At 45.5% G+C, this 19,157-nt stretch overlaps 3 protein-coding genes across 3 annotated transcripts; 2 read left to right on the plus strand and 1 right to left on the minus strand.

Annotated features, from left to right (window-relative positions):
* Nucleotides 1-1,191: 1,191 nt before the first annotated feature.
* On the plus strand, nucleotides 1,192-2,206 carry LOC127344739 (PRA1 family protein B2). Its single transcript, XM_051371072.1, has one exon. The coding sequence runs from the start codon at nucleotides 1,247-1,249 to the stop codon at nucleotides 1,907-1,909; it is 663 nt and encodes a 220-aa protein (XP_051227032.1). The 5' UTR covers nucleotides 1,192-1,246; the 3' UTR covers nucleotides 1,910-2,206.
* Nucleotides 2,207-6,327: 4,121 nt separating this feature from the next.
* On the minus strand, nucleotides 6,328-8,604 carry LOC127344740 (laccase-3). The gene is made up of 3 exons (XM_051371073.2): nucleotides 8,402-8,604; nucleotides 7,753-8,278; nucleotides 6,328-7,656 (listed from the first exon to the last, which is right to left on the minus strand). The coding sequence occupies exons 1-3, from the start codon at nucleotides 8,489-8,491 to the stop codon at nucleotides 6,578-6,580; spliced, it is 1,695 nt and encodes a 564-aa protein (XP_051227033.1). The 5' UTR covers nucleotides 8,492-8,604; the 3' UTR covers nucleotides 6,328-6,577.
* A 5,705-nt stretch (nucleotides 8,605-14,309) lies between these two features.
* On the plus strand, nucleotides 14,310-18,443 carry LOC127344742 (sorting nexin 2B). Its single transcript, XM_051371075.2, has 5 exons — nucleotides 14,310-15,302; nucleotides 15,547-15,756; nucleotides 15,855-16,115; nucleotides 16,986-17,072; nucleotides 17,978-18,443. The coding sequence occupies exons 1-5, from the start codon at nucleotides 14,409-14,411 to the stop codon at nucleotides 18,056-18,058; spliced, it is 1,533 nt and encodes a 510-aa protein (XP_051227035.1). The 5' UTR covers nucleotides 14,310-14,408; the 3' UTR covers nucleotides 18,059-18,443.
* Nucleotides 18,444-19,157: the final 714 nt, after the last annotated feature.

Consider the following 19,157-nt stretch of genomic DNA (forward strand, 5'->3'; position numbering starts at 1 on the left):
CAGAGGCTCTATTTTACAGCGCAACTAAGAAGCCAAAAAATAGTCCTTTAGCAGAGGCTGTAAAATAGAGCTCCACAAACAAGTTTCTTCAACATACATACAATAAACAAGATCAAACAGATCACAAATAATCTGAAAAAATCAACTAAATTGTACAACTCTACTGCGGCTTCACTGAGATACAGCCGCATCATTCAGTCGTATCAGGTTCCTCGACCAACCCCGGCGCGGCCTGCGGCCAAGAACCAGCCTCAATCAAGCAATCCTCCCGCCCGCGGCAGCAAGAGGGCGTCCGGCGAGATCGGCAAGTCGCTGGTGCCGGCGCCGGCACGGCAGAAGAGCAAGAACACGGCGCAGCACAACGAGTCGCCAGAGCCCAGGCCGAAGAGAATCAGGCGCGTATGGGCTCCTGATGACGAGGTCCTGGTTCTCGAGGCGCTTGCTCAGCACCGCCGCCAACACGGGTCACTACCGGCCTGTGGGGACTCTGACTTCTTCGAATCCATCCGCGAGGGCCTCGAGGAGAAGAGCTTCCAGCACTCCGATATCAAGGATAAAGTGCGCAGCCTGCTTCGTCGCTACAGATCACGCGCGGTGTCTACTTCTCGAGGCGCTTATACAGGCTGGGCACGGCGGCGGCGGGGGCGTGGAGGAGGTAGGCGAGCACGGCGGCGGCGGGGGCGTGGAGGAGGTAGTCGCAGCGCGGAGGGCTGGGCAAGGCTGCGCGGCCGGCGGAGCTTCTCCTCGCAGCGTGGAGGCGAGGCCAAGAAGTTTCAGAGTCGTTTTTTTTCGCCCGGTGAGAAGAATCGCTGTGCCAAAATACAGCGCGCGCTAGCCGGCGCGCCAGATATACCGCTCTGTATAGTGCAAACTACCGCGCACACTAAAATATTTACAGCGCGGGCTATTTTGCAGTGTCTGCTAGAGGGCGCAAAAACGCGTTCCGCGCTGTATATTGATGGTTTTTTTAGCTCACCGCTAATTTGCAGCCTCTGTTGGAGATGCTCCAAGTGTTTATTTTGGACCTTTTCCCATGTACTACGCCGGCCTTCTGATCATCACGTGCTCATGCCTTGTTAGACTAGTACGTCAATGACGCGTGGGTCCCGTGTTAGTCCAGCACCCACTGTGAGGTGGAGACGGGCGCAGAACCACCAATCCCCACAAGCATAAAACTGCTCGCCCAACCCAACGTGCTAATCAATCAATCAATCCCGAATCTCGCAGGCCGCCCGCAGCAGACGCCATGGCCTCCGCACCGACGCCGCAGCCGTTGCTCCCGGTGACCAACCCCTCCTCCGGCACCGGCTCGGCCCCGTCCTCCGGCAGCGGCTTCTCCGACGCCGCGCTCGCCACGCCGGCCTTCCGCCTCTTCCTCAGCAGGGTCTCCGACACGGCGCGGCGCTCGCTCGAGGACCGCCGCCCCTGGGCGGAGCTGGTCGACCGCTCGGCCATCGCGCGCCCGGACTCCCTCTCCGAGGCCACCTCGCGCCTGCGCCGCAACCTCGGCTACTTCCGCGTCAACTACGCCGCCGTGGTGGCCGTCTCCCTCGCGGCGTCGCTCCTGGCGCACCCCTTCTCCCTCCTCGTCCTCCTCGCCATCCTCGGCGCCTGGTGCTTCCTCTACGTCTTCCGCGCCCCCGACCAGCCCGTCGTGCTCTTCGGCCGCACCTTCACCGACCGCGAGACGCTGCTCGGCCTCGTCGTCTCCTCGCTGCTCGCCTTCTTCCTCACCTCAGTGGCCTCGCTCATCATCTCCGGCCTGCTCGTCGGCGGCGCGCTCGTGGCCGTGCACGGCGCCTTCCGCATGCCCGAGGACCTCTTCCTCGACGACTCCAGCAACGGCTCCGGTGGCAACACCACCAACAGGCTGCTCTCCTTCCTCGCGTCGCCCGGATCTGGGGTTTGAGGCTGCGCAAGATCTGGTAGGGTTTCTTTCTTTCTTGGACTGAAGAGTTCATTTGAAGTCTGAATTCGTATAGATCTGGTTTGGTGACTGTAGCCAATCGCTTCTCACTCGGCTGGTACATAATTTCGACTAGGTGTGATTTTGGTTTTAGTATGTACCTCCAGTTATGCAAAGGTCTGCAAGAATTGTACTCTCTTAGATTTAACAAGTTCGTTTGCCTGGAGAGCATTATCAAATTGATCGCTGTGACCTTTGAGACAATTGAATATCATGACAGGTTTTATGGTTTTCCCATCACTGTCAGTGCCGTTTGCAACCTTTTAATATATATACTTGTTCAAACTCGTTGTCATACCTGAATTTTGAGGTTGTGCTGGAATGTTTGCTGTTTCATTCAATTGTATGCGCTGTGGTGAATAATGAGTGTTGTTCAGCTTTTCATGCTGAGATAGTGGATGTTAGAGTGCCAGGTTCTACACTTCTACTCTTGTAGCTTCAAATAGTGGATGTTAGAGTGTTAGGTACAACTCCTGCAGCTTTGAGATAATGGATGTTACAAGTGCTGGCCTGGTAGGTACACTTCTTGCAGCTTCAGCTAGTGTATGTTAATTGTTAGGCACAACTCTTGCAAGTTGAGATTGTAGATGCTAGAGGGCTTTGTACAACTTGTGAAGTATTTTTTTCGTGAAAAAGCATGCGAAGTATTTAAGGCTAAACTCTTGCAGCTTGAGATAGTGGATGTTGGAGTGCTGGGTACAACATGTTAATTATATTGGGGTGATATCTACAACTATGAAGGTGGTTTCATTGTTCTTGCCTGTTTAAAGTTAGTGGACGTAGCTTTCTCTAGCTTTCTTCAACACAGTTGATTCTGATGGCTGAAACCAATTTGACGTGGTGGTTTGAACTGATCTAAAATTTCTGCTGAGAACTGAGATAAGGGCATGAAGTTTATCTTAGGATTGTGTCTTCTTTTCCGGCGCCACTTATATTGTGTCGAATCATGGAGTAATCATTGCATCAGATAGTTTGCCTATCTGTAGAAAATGGTTTGTTGTTCTCAAACTCTTGTTGGTCTTATCCTTCATTGAACAAATATCCAGAAGTTTGGCCATTCTTTTGCAGTTCGTAGGAAAATGTAGTTTCCGAATAGTCTTCTCTCTAGTCTGATCATTACCATTCCCTAACGTGACATCCTCGTCACAGTTCAATTCTGAACGTGATGCATCAAAATTTGATACAATTGAATATCATGACAGGTTTTATGGTTTTTTTTCCATCATTGTCACTTTGTCAGTGCAGTTTGCAGTTTTGTATCAACTTGTTCAAACTCTCTGTCATACCTGAATTTTGGGGTTGTGATGGATGTTTGCTGTTTCATTCGATTGTATGCGTTGTGGTGACTAGTGAATGATGAGTGATGTACTGATGTACAACTTTTCATCCTGAGATGGTGGATATTAGTGCTAGGTACAACTATGGCAGCTTGAGATAGTGGATGTTAGAGTGCTAGGAACAACTCTTGCAGTTTGAGACAGTGGATGTTAGAGTGCTGGCCTGGTAGGTACTGTATGTTAACTGTTAGGCACAACTCTTGCAGCTTGAGGTGGTAGTGTATGTTAATTGTTAGGCATACTTGTGCAGGTTTAGATTGCAGATGCTAGAGGGCTAGGTACAACATGTGAATTATGTAAAGCTAGACTCCTGCAGCTCTGAGATAGTGGATGTTAGAGTGCTGGGTACAACAGGTAAATCATTTTGGTTTGCTATGTCCAACTATGAAGGTGGTTTCAAGGTCTTGCCTGTGTAAGCCACCCATGGCCAGGCTTTAGATGTTTGAAGGTTTGTGGATGTAGCTTGTTGAGCTTTCAGTACAGTTGATTCTGATTGCTGAAACCAATTGTTGTGGTTTGATCTGGCTGATCTAAAATGTCTGCTGAAAACTGAGATTCTGGCATGAAGCTTTATCTTATACCGTTTCTTCATTACCACTACTTATATTGTGTCGAATCATGGAGCATTCATTGCGTCGGTTTGTTGCCTATCTGTAGAAAATGCTTTGTTGTTTTTAAAACTCTTGTTTATCCTATCCTGCATTGAAGAAATAAGGTAAAACTTAACATTATCCAGTAGTTTGGCCATTCTTTTGTACCTCGTAAGAATATGTAGTTTGCAAATAGTCTTCTCTATAGTCTGATCATTACCATTCCCTAACGTGACTTGCTTGTCACAATTCAAACCTGAAAGTGATGCATCAAAATTTCTTGGGCTGACATTTGACAACATCATTTGAAGCTGCAAATGTAAGATCTAGCAGTTGCTGGTGTTCAGTCCTTGTTATGAGTTCGTTCCGATTGGACCTGTCCTTGAGAACAGTGGGCTTGTTGTGTGTTCGATGTTGAAAAATAGTCGGATCATATTGTATGGTCTCTTGTCGATGTTCTGGGAGATGGTGATATTTTGAGCTAAGGGAACAATTAATTTGATGCAGTTGCTCTGCTCCCAAATGAATCTTTGAATCTGTGTCTCACTGCTCTTGACTGAATTCTGCTTAGGGTGTGTTTGGTTGAACTGTTGATTCTGAAAAAGCAGCTGCTGTGGAAAAGCAGCTGTGAACTTTGAACTGTGGATTATCTGGAAGCTGTTTCTGGAAGTTGTTTGGTTGTAACAACTGTGAACTGTGGGTGTGGTTAGAAATATCTTCAATGCCCCTGAGACACACAAGGACTGTTCATATGCGAATTGATCGGAAAACATGGACACGTGCACTAATTGATATGTAAATCGCTATTTTGGGAGAATATTTGTATTTTTTTCATACTTCTCTTGAAGTGCATCACCCACGACAAAGACGGGTACGTTCTCCCTTTGAAAGGAGCAAGGTATCCAATTCAGGTTGGATAACCGGATTCAACAAGATGGTACTTTCATGAAAGTAAAGCATCGGAAAATAAAAGTGATTTTACATGGCACCAACCAACATGGCAGCAAATGGTTCACAAAAATCACAAACGGTTCACACGAGAAGACACAAATGGTTCACACGACAAGACAAGCGAATACATAATTTTTTCGACACGATAACTAAAAGATTCTACGCGCGCTTCATCTCTCCATTTCATGCTCCCTCTGCAGCAAATCGAACCGCCGTTCTTTTGTCTGAAACAAGCTGAAGATCTCCCTAAAATCAGGCTTCACAATCATCATAGTGGTTGTATGCATCAGTGTGGTTCCTTCTTTCACCCCACAATCTTTCACCATCTGCAACCTGCAATGGAAGGTACATGGTTTGTTGGAGGAGCCGATGGTGGTACAAAACTTGAGGAAATCTTTTCAGCTGCAATTCCTATCTTTTCACATGTGCCTGAACACATGTTCTTGTAGTAATTTTATACAGGTTTACAACACATGTTCTTTTAGAAATAAATAACAGCAAAAGTAATAGAAAATAGGACTGGAATCGTGACAAAAAAGTGAAGTTAGATTATTTTGCACAAGTACATCACACGTTCTTGTAGTAATTTCAACCCAGAACAGAGGGGATAAATAACGTACTGAATATGATATATACAAATTACAAAATACGCTTCACATCAGCCCATGAGATCAGGTATATGTTCAGGTTACAAAATACGGTTGCTTCAACCAATATATGTTCAGGGAACAATCATTGGGGAAAGACGATCCACATCAGCCCGTGAGAGAGGAAGAGGCCAGAGATTAGGAACCACGTACCTCCAGCTGCACTGCAATCGCTTGGTGTCGGGATGTACGTTGGTGTGTCAGGGACTGCGTGCAGTAATGCTAGAACTACGGACAGATTTTTACGAAATTCTGGTTACGGACTGACGTGGAGAAGCGTGGAGCCATTCTAGCCCTGAAATCACGGGAGCAAAACAAATTTCCACCAGCCAGCAACTTCCACGTACGTCCGTAAGCCAATTCCGTATGAAATATCCGTAGGTTTAGGATTATTGGGTGGAGCGGACGTGGGTTTCGCTCTGTTCAGCGAAACGGTACGACTTACGGATGTCAGTGGGTAATTTTTGTCTAATTTTGAGAAGCCGCCACGATGAAAGCTAGTCTGGAGTTGCCGCGAGCGGAAGGGTGATTCATACGTACAAGAAGTTGCTGCGTTTGGAGAATCTAGTGCCTCAAAAAACTGTTTGGTTTAGATTGTGCGGTTGCAGACGTGAAGTTGGTTCTAAAAGCTCAACCAAACACACCTTTAGTTTGTAATTCCCGCATGTGAATGGTGACTAACTATTAATATTTGGATTTTGTTTCCCCGCAAAAAATATTTGGATTTTGTTTCATTAAGACACATAGGTTAATTTTTGTTGCCCATCTGCAGAAGTTGCCTAGTTTGCAGAAAGGAAAAAAATGCGTATCGCTTGGATTACACTTGCTATGGAGTATATTAAATAAAAGTTCACTTCAAATAATAAGCTGATGAATCACTGAAAATTACACAGATTTACAGGGGACTGTTACAAACAGATTCACTGAAAATCACTGAAAATCAAACCCCCTAGAAATGTAAAACAAATTCTCAAAAACAAGAAGATAACAAATACCCCAAAAGGCAGCTACTAATAAGAATAAGAATATATAACATGAGCAGCCTTCAATATTCGTATTGTTGTATCTCTGCTGGTCGTTTACTCATTAGCACATCGGAAGATCAACTGGAGGGGCCTCCAGTGACTCCAGCTCGCCGTACCCATCCTCCACCAGGAACGCCATCGCCAGGCCCCATGTTATGTGCACGTCGAGATGGCAATGCATGAGCCACACCCCAGGGTTGTCGGCCCGGAACCGGATGACCGCCCAGCCGTTCACCGGCACGGCGACGGTGTTCCGCTGCGGCGGGTTTTCGAGGTTGAACTTCTGGGCGTCTTTCTCGGCGTCGTAGTTGCCGAAGCCCTCGGCGAGGACGAGAAAGTCGTAGCCGTGGATGTGGATAGGGTGGTTCTCCGGCGTGACGATGCTGGTGTCCTGCAGGACGATCTGCACCACGGAGCCGAACCTGAGCTTGTACAGCTTCGTCGCCGGGATGGGCTGCCACAGGCTGCGGCTGACGTTCCCCGTGTAGTCGAACTGCACGGGCGGGTAGGCCGGGAAGTCGGTGGTGAACACGCCGGGGATGTCGTAGTAGTGCGCGTGGAGGAGGGAGTCGGTCTTGGGGAAGACGAAGGACACGTTGTTCATGCTGGCCGTGAAGCGGGTGTTGTTGGGCCCGCCGCACTGCTGCCCCGGCTTGCAGTCGAACAGGCCGAGTCCGACGGTGAAGAAGAGGTTCTCGTCGACGGGGCTGGGGATCTCGACCTTCTTCGGGCTCTTGATGCCCGCGGCGAAGGCCGTGGCGGCGCCGGTGTCGTTGAACGCCGGGAGGGTGGGGAAGGCCGGCGGGATGGAGGGCCCGAAGTCGGTGTCGCAGCCGCAGTCGTACTCGATGACGGCCGTGGTTGTGGTGTTGTCGAACGCGACGCCCTGCGCGCTGATGTAGGCGCGCGCGGCGACGTAGTACCGCGTGGGCGGCTGGTCCATGGTGACGAGCACGTCGGTGGTCTGGCCCGGCGCGATCATGAGCACCGAGGTGGCGAAGGGCTTGGTGTAGGACGCGTCGACGCCGACCACCGTCATCTTGTGGCCGGCGATGGAGACGAAGAGCTCGTGGTTGAGCGCAGAGTTGATGAACCGCAGCAGCGCCGTCTCCCCGGGCTTCACCGAGATGGCGGTGGTGTCTGCATGCAGAACGCGCATCGTACGTTAATGGCGATTGCTGGCGCGTGTCGGCGTCAAGCGGAATGGCATCGATCGACCACGAGACTAACTCGTACCTTGGCGGGAGCAGTTGTAGAGGTCGCCGGGCTGGCCGTTGATGGTGAAGGCGTCGGAGACGTTGGGCCCGCCGCCGGTCCTCTGCGCCTCCCGGATGACGTCGATCGGGTTGGCGTTCCACCACTCGCCGAGCATGAGGGGGACCTCCCGAGACGGCTTCTCGAAGGGGTAGTCCTTGCCCTCCCTGGGGCGGATGACGAGCGCGCCGTAGACGGTGGCGCGGAGCCAGGAGCTGTGCGCGTGCCACCACAGCGTGCCCTCCTGCCCCTCGATGGTGAACTTGTACTTGTAGCTGCCGCCGGGCTTGATGGGGCACTGCGTCACGAACTCCGGCCCGTCCGCCCACCCCGTCCTGAACTGCCGGATGCCGTGCCAGTGGATGGTGACGTTGTACTGCGCGTGGTTGACGACGGTGATCACCAGGGTGTCGCCCTCCCGGACCTCCAGCGTCGGCCCCGGGAACTGCCCGTTCACCGTGATGATGTTGTGCTCGTTGCACAGCCTCTTCACCGGCGTCTCTTGGACCTGCATTAGTCGGCCAGATTGCCAAGCACAAAAATGGTCAGGGTCTGCACATAGTCACAGAGCAGCATGCGACGCCATGAATTCGCTGCTAGGAGGGAGAGAAAGGGGTAGAGGGCCACTTACGATGAACTCGTGCTCGTGCACTTCAGCGCCGGCGAGCAAGGCGAACCCGAGGAGGCTGAGGAGAAAGAGTCGTATCCCGGAGGACGCCATGCCGATCGGCTCGTGTACGTTGGCGCTCTCTGCGCACAGGGTGATCGAGTGGTAGAAGGTTTTGTTGTGTCTGAACTCTGAATGTTTCTGTGTTGGCGATGAGACTTCCGGGTTCAGGGCATTGGTATATATAGCGTTCGAAAGAACAGGGTTCCTATCTTTCAAAAAAAGCTTGTCATGTTCCTGACGTCCGGCCTGCGGGTTGGTCGATTAGGTTGTGATTTTCTGCATGCATCAGAGTGACCTGCTTCGAATCGAGTCCCCGTGCTAATTCAACCCTGCAGATGGTTTGGTGCACCCACTGGCCTGCCATGGTTGGCGCATGTAGTAGTTTCACAGGGCAAGCTACTACGAGAATGACAAGCCTCTGGGTACAGGTGGGAAGTGTTTATCACCGTACTTCGATGTCACAAATCGTTCCGTTATTCTTGCTTAATTTGCGTAGAGTATCTGAACATCATCGTCCATTTAACGGTCTGTAAGTAGGGACTAGGGATTACTTGTCGACCGAACTGATAAAGTTCAGGGGGTCAGGCTACTGAATGAATTGGGAAACTTTAACTAACTGACACTCCTTGGAAAATTCTTGTCATAATATTCCTAATAGTTGTAACTTTATGAAAAATCTCATCATATTTGTGTTCTTGTAAACTAATAAACTTTCACCATATCGTGCAAGACTGCAAATTGAGCAGTCATCCGGTGCAAAATCACATTCTCTACAAAATTATGATTTTTCTGAAATTTCCCATGTTATTAAATTTTGTCAAATTTAAAAAGAGCAATATGCTGCAATAGTTCACACTCCTCCTGCGTCAACTCAGATGCGTCTCTAAGACTAGCCATAGTGCAAGTAACTTTAGTAGTAACTTAGGATCCAAACTCATCAGGGTTTATGAGGAAGCGCTAGATCCGGCAGCTAAGCCACGGGAGTCGCAATTATTTGTTGAGGTTGCAATCCTGGCAGTCCTGAAAAATCTGACCGTTCGTCTATCGAAATCAGTTACTCCGGATTTTCCTTGTTGTCATTTAAAGAACTTTTTCTTATTTTTTGAGATCTAAATTCTTTCCTCTAACACGCGTCATTTGTATTAGAGGGACTGTTAGGAACACGCTAAACCTACGAAATCAATATGACCGCACATATAATGGAAGTCAAAACAAAGATAAGTGAAAGCCGAAAGAACAGAGCAAACCACTTTCGAAGGATCATGGTCATCCTCTTACAGGCATCTCTAGTTTCAAACGTACAGAGGTCAGCAGAGTTTGTTCACCATCTTTTTCCTGATCAGTTAATCTGCCGCTGTCAGAAGCTATATCAAGGCAGGATATAAGAGCTACATTTCAGACCATACTTTTTGCTAAAACTTGTGAGCAAGGCAACTTGGTGTTGAAATTCAATAATCAGGAGTCAACCGTCACATTTTTCTACTATTCATTTCTGTCCTATGAATGGTTGGCCTATGGTCACTTTGAAGATAACGATTTTTCGAAAATTTCCTAAGTTTTATTAAATTCCGTCAAATTCTAAAAAAAAAGAGAGATTAGGTTGCAATAGCACACGGCTCCTCCTGCATCATGTCAGATACATCCCTAATGTGTACATCTCCGGCACTAGTTTCAAGAACTCATTTGGCTATATTCACTTCATATGAATCGATTTTTGAAAAAAAAATTGCTACATAGATTAGCTTTTGTTCATTTGACGCAAGGGGCTAAATTTTTGGTGCATTCCATGTATAAAGTGATAATCGAGCCTCCCGAGCCCGTAGTAAATAATAAGATGATTTGGAAGATGGAGATACCGCTGAAGACTAACGTTTTCGCGTGGTATCTTCCTCGAGGTGTTATTCTCACTAAAGATTATCTTACAAAATGCAACTAGCAAGAAAATAATAAGTGTCTTTTGTCATCCCGAGACAATAAAACCCTTACTATTTCAACGCCAGTTTGCAAGATTTTTATGGTCAATTATCCAAATAAGTTCTACCTTATACCTGCCATGTAGCGTTGCCAACATTTTCGGTAATTGGCTTAATGGGGTGGATATGTTCTAAATACTTGTTAGGGTGGTAGTGCTTGCCGTTATTTAGCCGCTTTGGCTATGTAGAAATGATAAGGTGTTTAATGATAAAAAATCTTCTCTTATGCAGTTTATCTATCAGTGCACCACTTTTCTTCATGGTCGTCACTTCAGCATATGGAGAACAGCAACCTCTTTACGGAGGTGTCTACACGGTTGAAGGGCATGACAAGTCGGCGAGAGACTTATTATCCAACATGAGTGGCAACATAATTTTAGGATTGAACATTCACCACCCTAGGATTCGGGGTTTCATGTATCGAGCCTTTACATTATTTTTGTATTTGCACTTGTATATTGATCGGTTGTGTGCATCTTAGTTATGCAGACTGGATGCAATACTTAAGATTTAAGTAATAAATCCCTCTATCGATAAAACTGAGTCGATTTTGGAAACATTATGATTTAGTAAACTGTCTCTGAGTAGGTGCTACCTGTTGATGCGACAAATAGATGTTTCTCTATGGGTAATTATTTTTTTCGTGACAAGACCTCAGATCTGTTCATCAAACCGACCATACAGACACTTCTAAAACATAAGAAAAATACTCCCTCCATCATATGAAGGCTGTCTAAGATTTGTCACAATTTTAATATATTTAGATGATACATCAAAATTCTGACAAATCTTAATCAATCTTTGTGAACAAAGGGAGTACATCCAGATTTCTAAGGAGGAACTAAACGTCTTTTTTCTCCTGAACGGGCCCATGGCACACGGCCGCTGCCTCTCCACTGCCGGAGTCTTTTGAGCCGCTAAAATCAAATAGGATTCTAACTTTGTTATACATACGGCCTCCATTCCAATGAATAAGTCATTTTTTTAGAAGTCAAACTATGTATACTTTGATGAAGCTTTTAGAATAAATTATTAATATGCATAATACACAATAAGTATTGATGGTTACATCATGAATTGTATTTTCATATATATATATATATATCTATATAATATTGTTCTTATTAATGTTTTTTAAACTTTTGATCAAAGTTTACTTAGCTTGACTTTTCAAAAAAGATACATCTTATTCATTGGAATGGAGGGAGTATATTGTTGCATTTATGATGGGACAACAACAACTATTGTTCAATTAGTTAATTTTTTATTACAAAAATATTCATCCTCCTATCTTTATTAGGCAGTAGTTTTTATTACAAAAACATTCCTCCTTCTATTTGTCAGCCCCGAACAGGAGCCGAGGGTCTAGCCGAAGCTTGCATAGGTGAGGCACACATGTGTGGTAACGAGTTAGGGATTATGGTTGGGGTCAGGGGCTGGATGGCAGTGGTGGTCGGCGGGGTTTATGAGGAAGCGGCAATCCCCGCGACCAAGCCACCGGAGTCGCAATTTCTTGAGGTTGCGATCATGGCTATCATGTCTCAATCAAATGGTGCAACAAAAATCTATCCGGTCTGTCAAAATCAGTCACTCCCATTTTCATATTTCATCATGTTGTCATTTCAAAGATAATTTCTCTTTTTTGAGATCTGAATTCTCCTCTAACACACGCTAAACCTACATAATCAACGAAATTGATAGGTCCACACATCTTGTCATCACAAAGATAAGTGAACCAGCAAATCATTTTTGAAGGATAATGGTCACCCTCATGCAGGCATCTCTAGTTTCAGACGTACAGAGGTCAGCAGAGTCTGTTCACCATCTTCTTCCTGATCAGTTAATCTGCCGCTGTCAGAAGCTATAGCAAGGCAGAATACAGGAGCTACATTTCTTCTTTTTTTCAAACGATGCAGGAGCTACAGTTCATACCATACTTTGCTGAAACTTGTGGGCAAAGCAACTTGGTGTTGAAATCCAATGATTAGGAGTCAACCGTGACATTTTCTACTATTCATTTCTGTCCTATGAATGGTTGGCCGGATGGCCACCATAAAGATAATAGACTGAACTTCGTCAGGTTGCTCGGGGTTGAGTCATTTTGTACCGACTTTAGTACTAAAAAAGAGGTGGATTTGGTAACCAACATTACATTGCAGGTGTCAACATTTGTTCCAACAAATCTTCCGAATCGGCAATGGCACCGTATGTGATTGCTCAGTCCGGTTCTACACGCCACGTTCCATCTCTTGCTTTTGCAAAACGAACGAGTCAACTTGGAAGCTAAGACTGTACGAGTACAACACCTCAGCTGCCGTAAAATGTGTTCTCAACTCCTCTACATCCAACGTTTCCTTTCAAATTAGGTATTCATTTACGTATACAGAAAAAAAACGGAATTCTGTTGAATTCTTTCAGGAAACACCTAATTCAGCAGTTGACATGAATACTAAGCTCTGAACAATGACACTAGAAAAGCTCCAGGTTCCAACTTTACATAGGCCTTGCCTTGTGTCGTCGTGGACCGGCCATGAGGTAGGTTCGGCGACCTCGCCACTTCCGATGACTTCCACGACCACTCTACAAAGTAGTATCAGAGTATCTATCTATCTGGTGAGTTAGGAATGGCAGGTGGGAACAACAAAATTGCACAAAAATACCAACTCCGATCCGCCCCTGAAGCTCTAACCTATTGGAGAAAATTTTCTGATGAGTAGCTGGACATGCAATCATCTGTGAGAGCGCCACTTGATGATTGTGTCTAATTTGTTTTTGGCCCTGCTGCATGTGCCTGATTTTTTTTTGGCAAGAGCTTCGGAGGTTGGAGGAAAATGGCATCATAGCCTGAACCATATTTTAGTGTGCAGGTTGGATAAGGCGTGCTCATTGTCTTCTAACCACAACTGCAAATGCACTTTTGGTATATCAAGTTGCAAATCTATAATAATCTATCTAGTGGGTACTTGGGAATGAGTTGATCTTATTTTTCTGCATTGAAGATTGAGTTTCCACTTGATTTTCGCTTTTTACTAGTTGTAAGATCGGTTTGGAAGGACCATCTCAAGAAATTAGGGGCTACATAGCCAAAAAAAAAGATGTTACTAATATGAATAATTCATACGTCAATGAATTGATCGATTCATTGGCATTTCAAAACAGAAAGAATCCATTGGCTTATCGATTGATCTACAAATTGATAAGATCGAGTGTCGAATTACTAAGATTGATCGATCGGGTATCCACTGACAAGTTGACTAAGAATCGGTGATTAGGACGATGTCGACTAAGAATGGGTGATTAGGACGATGTCGTAACTCGGTCTTCTTCTGATGGTGCGATTCCATTCCTAATGACAGATTGGAGACTAGAGTGATGGTTTGTTGGCTTCGGCCTTCAGGAATCGGGACAATTCAAAGGCTTGTTTTAAATTGAGGAAACAAAAAAAAAAACATATACATTTTTCGTTAATCTCTCTTTAAAAGGACGAGCACATGAATTTTACAATCTATTTGGACATTTGTATTCAAATGTGAATGCATGAAGGACGACACTAGTCGCATAATTAATAACACCCTGATTATACTATAAAACATGGTTTGGCTTTAATTTAACCATATTTATGAGATTTCCAGTGAACCAAACATCCAAGTTCACAAAAATGCTATTTCTCTGATTCTCTGTTTTGCATACCTTTCTGCCATACTTCTATCTTTTTTCAATTCGTGCAATCTTGTACTTTTTCTTGTGTTAATTACATGCAACCCTGTCCTTTTTTCGCAAAAAAAAAACTTGACACTACAGTGCCTAGGCTGCGTTGTAGGAGTATGTGCAGATGGGCCCCACATAGCATTGAGTGCAGAGTAGGAAGAATGGTAGCCTTGCCTTACACGTATCACGGCGCTCACCTTTCTCCCTCACCCGACTTGACTCCTCACCGGCTTTCCCCGCCAGATCTCGCTTAATTCCCCAACCATACCTAACCGCCGGCGGCCGCCATGATGGCCGCCGAGTCGTCGGCGACGGACAACCACCCCGCCGACGAGCACCTCGAGACCCTCGCCTTCGATTCCTCATCCCCCGCCCCGGCCGCCGCTTCTACAGACCCCCTGCTCCACCCTCCTCCCTCGCCTTCGTCCACCTCCCCCGCAGCCGCGAACCACGACGCGTTCGTCCACGAGGACGGCGAGGCCGACTTCGTCCCCGTCCTCCCCACCCCCGACGCCCCGGCCATTCCCCGCGAGCCCTCGCCGGAGTTCTACCAGATCACCGTCTCCGATCCGCGGAAGCACGAGGAGGCCGCCACCGGCGCGGCGGGCGTCATCCCCGGCTCCGGCACCTACTTCTCCTACCTCGTCACCACCCGGATCGCCGACGGCGGCAGGTTCTGCGTGCGGCGGCGCTTCCGCGACGTGGTGGCCCTCGCCGACCGCCTCCGAGCCACCCACCGCGGCCTCTTCGTCCCGGCGCGGCCCGAGAAGAGCATCGTCGAGGGCCACGTCATGCAGCGCCACGACTTCGTCAACCAGCGCTGCGTCCTGCTCCAGCGCTACCTCTGCCGCGTCGCCGCGCACCCCACGGTCGGCCGGAGCGCTGACTTCCATACCTTCCTCACTGAGCCTAGCGGTATCCCCACCTCCGAGGGCGAGTCACCGAGGTACAACCCTGCGACTGCTGCTGCCATGCCCACGGCTGTTACCACACCAACGACACCGGCAAAGGGGGGCGGGAGAGACTTTTTTGGCATGTTTAAGGACCTGAAGCAGACGGTGACGAATGGGTTGATGGCGGTGAGGCCGCCTCCGGTGGAGGAGGAGACTGACGCAAAGTTCCTCGCCCACAAGGCCAAGCTCGAGGAATTGCAGCAGCAGCTCACAGCGACATCTCTGCAGGTAACTGCGCACGTTTTTGGCTGGTTTAGTTACTCTTATGCGTAATTAATGTAGCTGTGACAGAGGCACATGATGAATGAAGGGATTAAATTATGCGTAATTATGTTAAGAAGAAGTTACATGCACTACTAGTATTTCATTTTGCAACTTGATGAAGTAATTGATATCACACATCAAGTTTCCAGTTCTATCCAGCATAACTATGCGTAATAATGCTAATGCAAGTCTTCTACATAATTTGTAGGCAGACTCCCTTGTTAAAGCTCGTGAAGATCTTAAAACATGTACAGCTCATTTGGGAATGACATTCCTCAAGCTGGCGAAATTTGAAAAAGACCAATCTACATGCACTTCGCAGAGAAGTCGAGCTGCGGATATTAGCCATTTTGCAAGTGCTGCTGTCAAAGTCAGCAGGTGTCAGGGAAGACTGGATGCTGAAATCGTGAAGCATCTGGTAAGTGGGGAGCTGGAACGAGAGAGACATTTTCTTGGATATAGGCCTTCTTGATTATTTTGTTTCTTGATCTGTAACCACTGTTCATGCTTTCGCAGGACACTATCCGTAAATACTTGGAGACGATGACTTCTGTTCACAATGCATTTACTGATCGCTCCAATGCGTTGCTTAATATCCAAAATCTATCATCAGATTTATTTACTTTGCACAGCCGGGTGGCAAAACTTGAATCTGTGTCATCAAGAGGAATTGATCAGGAAAGGTCAAGGTATCTGAAGGTTGCAGAACTGAAGGATACAATAAGAACAGCTGAAGATGCAAAAAGTCATGCACGCAAAGAGTACGATCTTATCAAGGTAAATCACCTAAACATGTGAATTAGAGTACCATGTGTGTTTGTACTTGACAGTGGTCTTCTGAAATGTGAGTTTCTATTTAATTTTAAATTGCACAATTTAAGGTTGTTATGCCATAAGTTCAGGTGACAACATTTCCTAATTTATGGTTAATATTCTTGCACCTGGATACACAAGCACAATCCTGTATTTTGGGAGGAGCAATGGCTTCATACTGCAGTGTAATTTATATTTAAGACTTACCTGGCACTAGTTAAATGGCATGAACATCAATATATAGTCAATGCTGTATATATCTGTTATTTGTTCACTTTGTTAGTCAGTCTGAAATGATGCTAGTAATTCACCATAGTGATATCTGGTGTGTACTATGGAGTACTAGTCAAGCTCTCAGAAGTTGTGGGAAGTATTCCGAGTACATTAATTGTCAGTGAAATAACTGAAGTTATTATGTACAGATTGACCACTAGTTTTCAACAGATTTCTACAATTTAAATGATGCTAGTACCAGGTACGACTTATATATACTAGTTTATGTATTGACCTAGTGGGACAGGTTTGTTCAAGAATATATAGGCTGTACTTGTCCAGTTGTCCTGTGAGATTTGTGTTGTGTTGACAATATTGGCGTCGTTCAACCTGGTAGCATCTATTTGAGATGACTGAAAAATATTTTGGGACATGTTTATGTAATCACACAGAGTACTTTCTTTCTAGTCAAGTAAAGTGTCGCATCCCTCTGTCGATTATGAAACCACATGTTAGATTTTTGCACTGGACATGGCTATGCTGTTGAATACAATAAGTTTCCATTTTATTGCTTGATATGAACTATTTGGGACTTCTCTAAAATAAGCTTCTCTATTGCAGGAAAACAACATGAATGAAATTAAAAGATTTAATAAAGAGATACGCCAGGATTTGGTGGAGATGATGAAAGGATTTGTAACAAATCAGGTTTAAATTTCTAACTTCAATTCTGAATTGTTTTCTTTGTTGCTGGTTGGACGATCCTCCGAATTCTTTTTAATGAAAATTCAAAAAAAAATTACATCAGTTAAGAGTAGGTGTCTACTTATTACTTACTCTTTGCTATTTGCAGTAGCTTTATCTTCATAGCTCCATTTCTTTTCTAAAATCAGTACCTGATATTTAACCCAAAATGTTCGAGAATGGATTTTGCACACACACATGGGTCTGGGTGTTTCCGTCACTGTCGATTTATTCCTCAATAACATTACATAAATTTTCCAGTTTGAAACCTCAATTTAGTAATGATGCAATGGGCTAAACTGCCAATGACACTTTGTAAGACATAATTTGTTCTGTATATACTGAAAGGGAAATGGGCTAAACTACTTCACAGGAAACACTTGTATGGTTTCACTACAGGAAGATATGTTGGAAAGTGGATAAGCTGTATTGAGTTATAGGAATATATCAGTACAGCTAAACGTAATGTTAGCTTGGGTAATGGGTACCATAGATAATATGTGAACGATACTTTGGTCCACCGTAGTGCATTGCCAGTACTATAGGTTGCCTTGTTGGCCAATGAGAAGTACATTGCGCCTGGAACTGTTTTAGCTTTGCAACGCTAACTATCAGTAAATACTCTTCTAAAATTCACATTAGGCAACCTAGATGGCGTTGTATTTTTTTGAAAATTTTATAGTAGCAGTAGGTTATACAGTATATTTTATCTGTGGGACACTGTCTTATTTCAGCAGTTTGGAGATCTTTATACATGCAGCATCCCTGCTATACTCTTTGAAGTGAACAATGCATTTAACAGCACCAACAAATTTAATCACTGGAAAAGTTTCATTAAATCGACATACTTGTCTTTTCTCAATATGCAGGTTGAATACTCAGATCAGATTGCTAGTATATGGGCAAAGTTAGCAGAAGAAACAAAAGTATATGCAGATAGGAGAAGCTGAAGTAGGATGTAAATAACACGTGAATTTTGAGCCTCGTATCTGCAGCATCAACATCGGTTACAACATTATTGAGATTCATGCTATCCCTCGGCGGTTTAGGGTATATGTGCAGAAACAGTTTCCACTCCCCGAGATGGTCAAGGATTTTCTTGGAGATAGCTATCTCCGGTTGTGTGCCTGAAAATTTCTCAGGAAAGAACAAACTAACCCTCGATCACAAAATCGACACCTGTTTTCCCCAGTTTTTCCCCACCCTGGGTCTAGCTGTAATGTTGAGTTTTTTTTTTCTGTGCAATTACACGGTACTAGCTCTTGCTTCCTGACAGAAGTATATAGACGGCATTCTTTCTAGTCGTTCAAACTTCAGAAGAGTTGAACGCTTGCACGTACCTGTTTTCTGTCATATGGGCTATGGCTCATATCCACTCCTTTGTTTTCTTTCTTTTATTTGAACATATCATCCTCTGTGTGGAAGTGTAGCCACGTCTGTGCGGAAAGTGAGCCACTCATCTGCGACGCGGCTGATGGATATGCCCGCGGAGCCGCGAGCCTGTGGTAAGGTCGGCAGCTAGTGCTGGCGCTTCTGAAGCCATCCCTATCATGCAGAGTCGAGCATCGTCGTCTCAAGAAAAGAAGCACCAGGCATCAATCTGTGAGATTATTCTTCGCATAGACTCCCAGACGTGAGATTTCTTCTCGCCTTTGTGAGCTCCCTGAGATGCCAGGTGTACACTTTCACATTCCCGCCACAAAAACGGGAGAAATGAGAGCGACAGATACCACTCGAGTTGCCATGAAAATTTCCACCGCAGGAAAATATTGTACTCTACAACCTTGTCTCTTGGTTTGGCATTGGGGCAGATTATGATAAACCATAATTCCAATCAATTTTTTGCCATTTTTTGTTAGCGTACCAATTTTGTTATATGGAGTACACTTCATTGTTATTTTCGCACAACAACACATCATAATTCAGCAAACGATTTGTATGCAGAACAATTACAATCCGTTTGTTATTCCGATTTGCGCAGTGGTGTTTCAAGTAAATTGAAACGTAGACGAGATTTTTTCGTAAAGATTTGCAGAATTGTCTTTCAGG

This window comes from Lolium perenne, chromosome 3 (assembly GCF_019359855.2).
Source record: "Lolium perenne isolate Kyuss_39 chromosome 3, Kyuss_2.0, whole genome shotgun sequence".
NCBI lineage: Eukaryota > Viridiplantae > Streptophyta > Magnoliopsida > Poales > Poaceae > Lolium > Lolium perenne.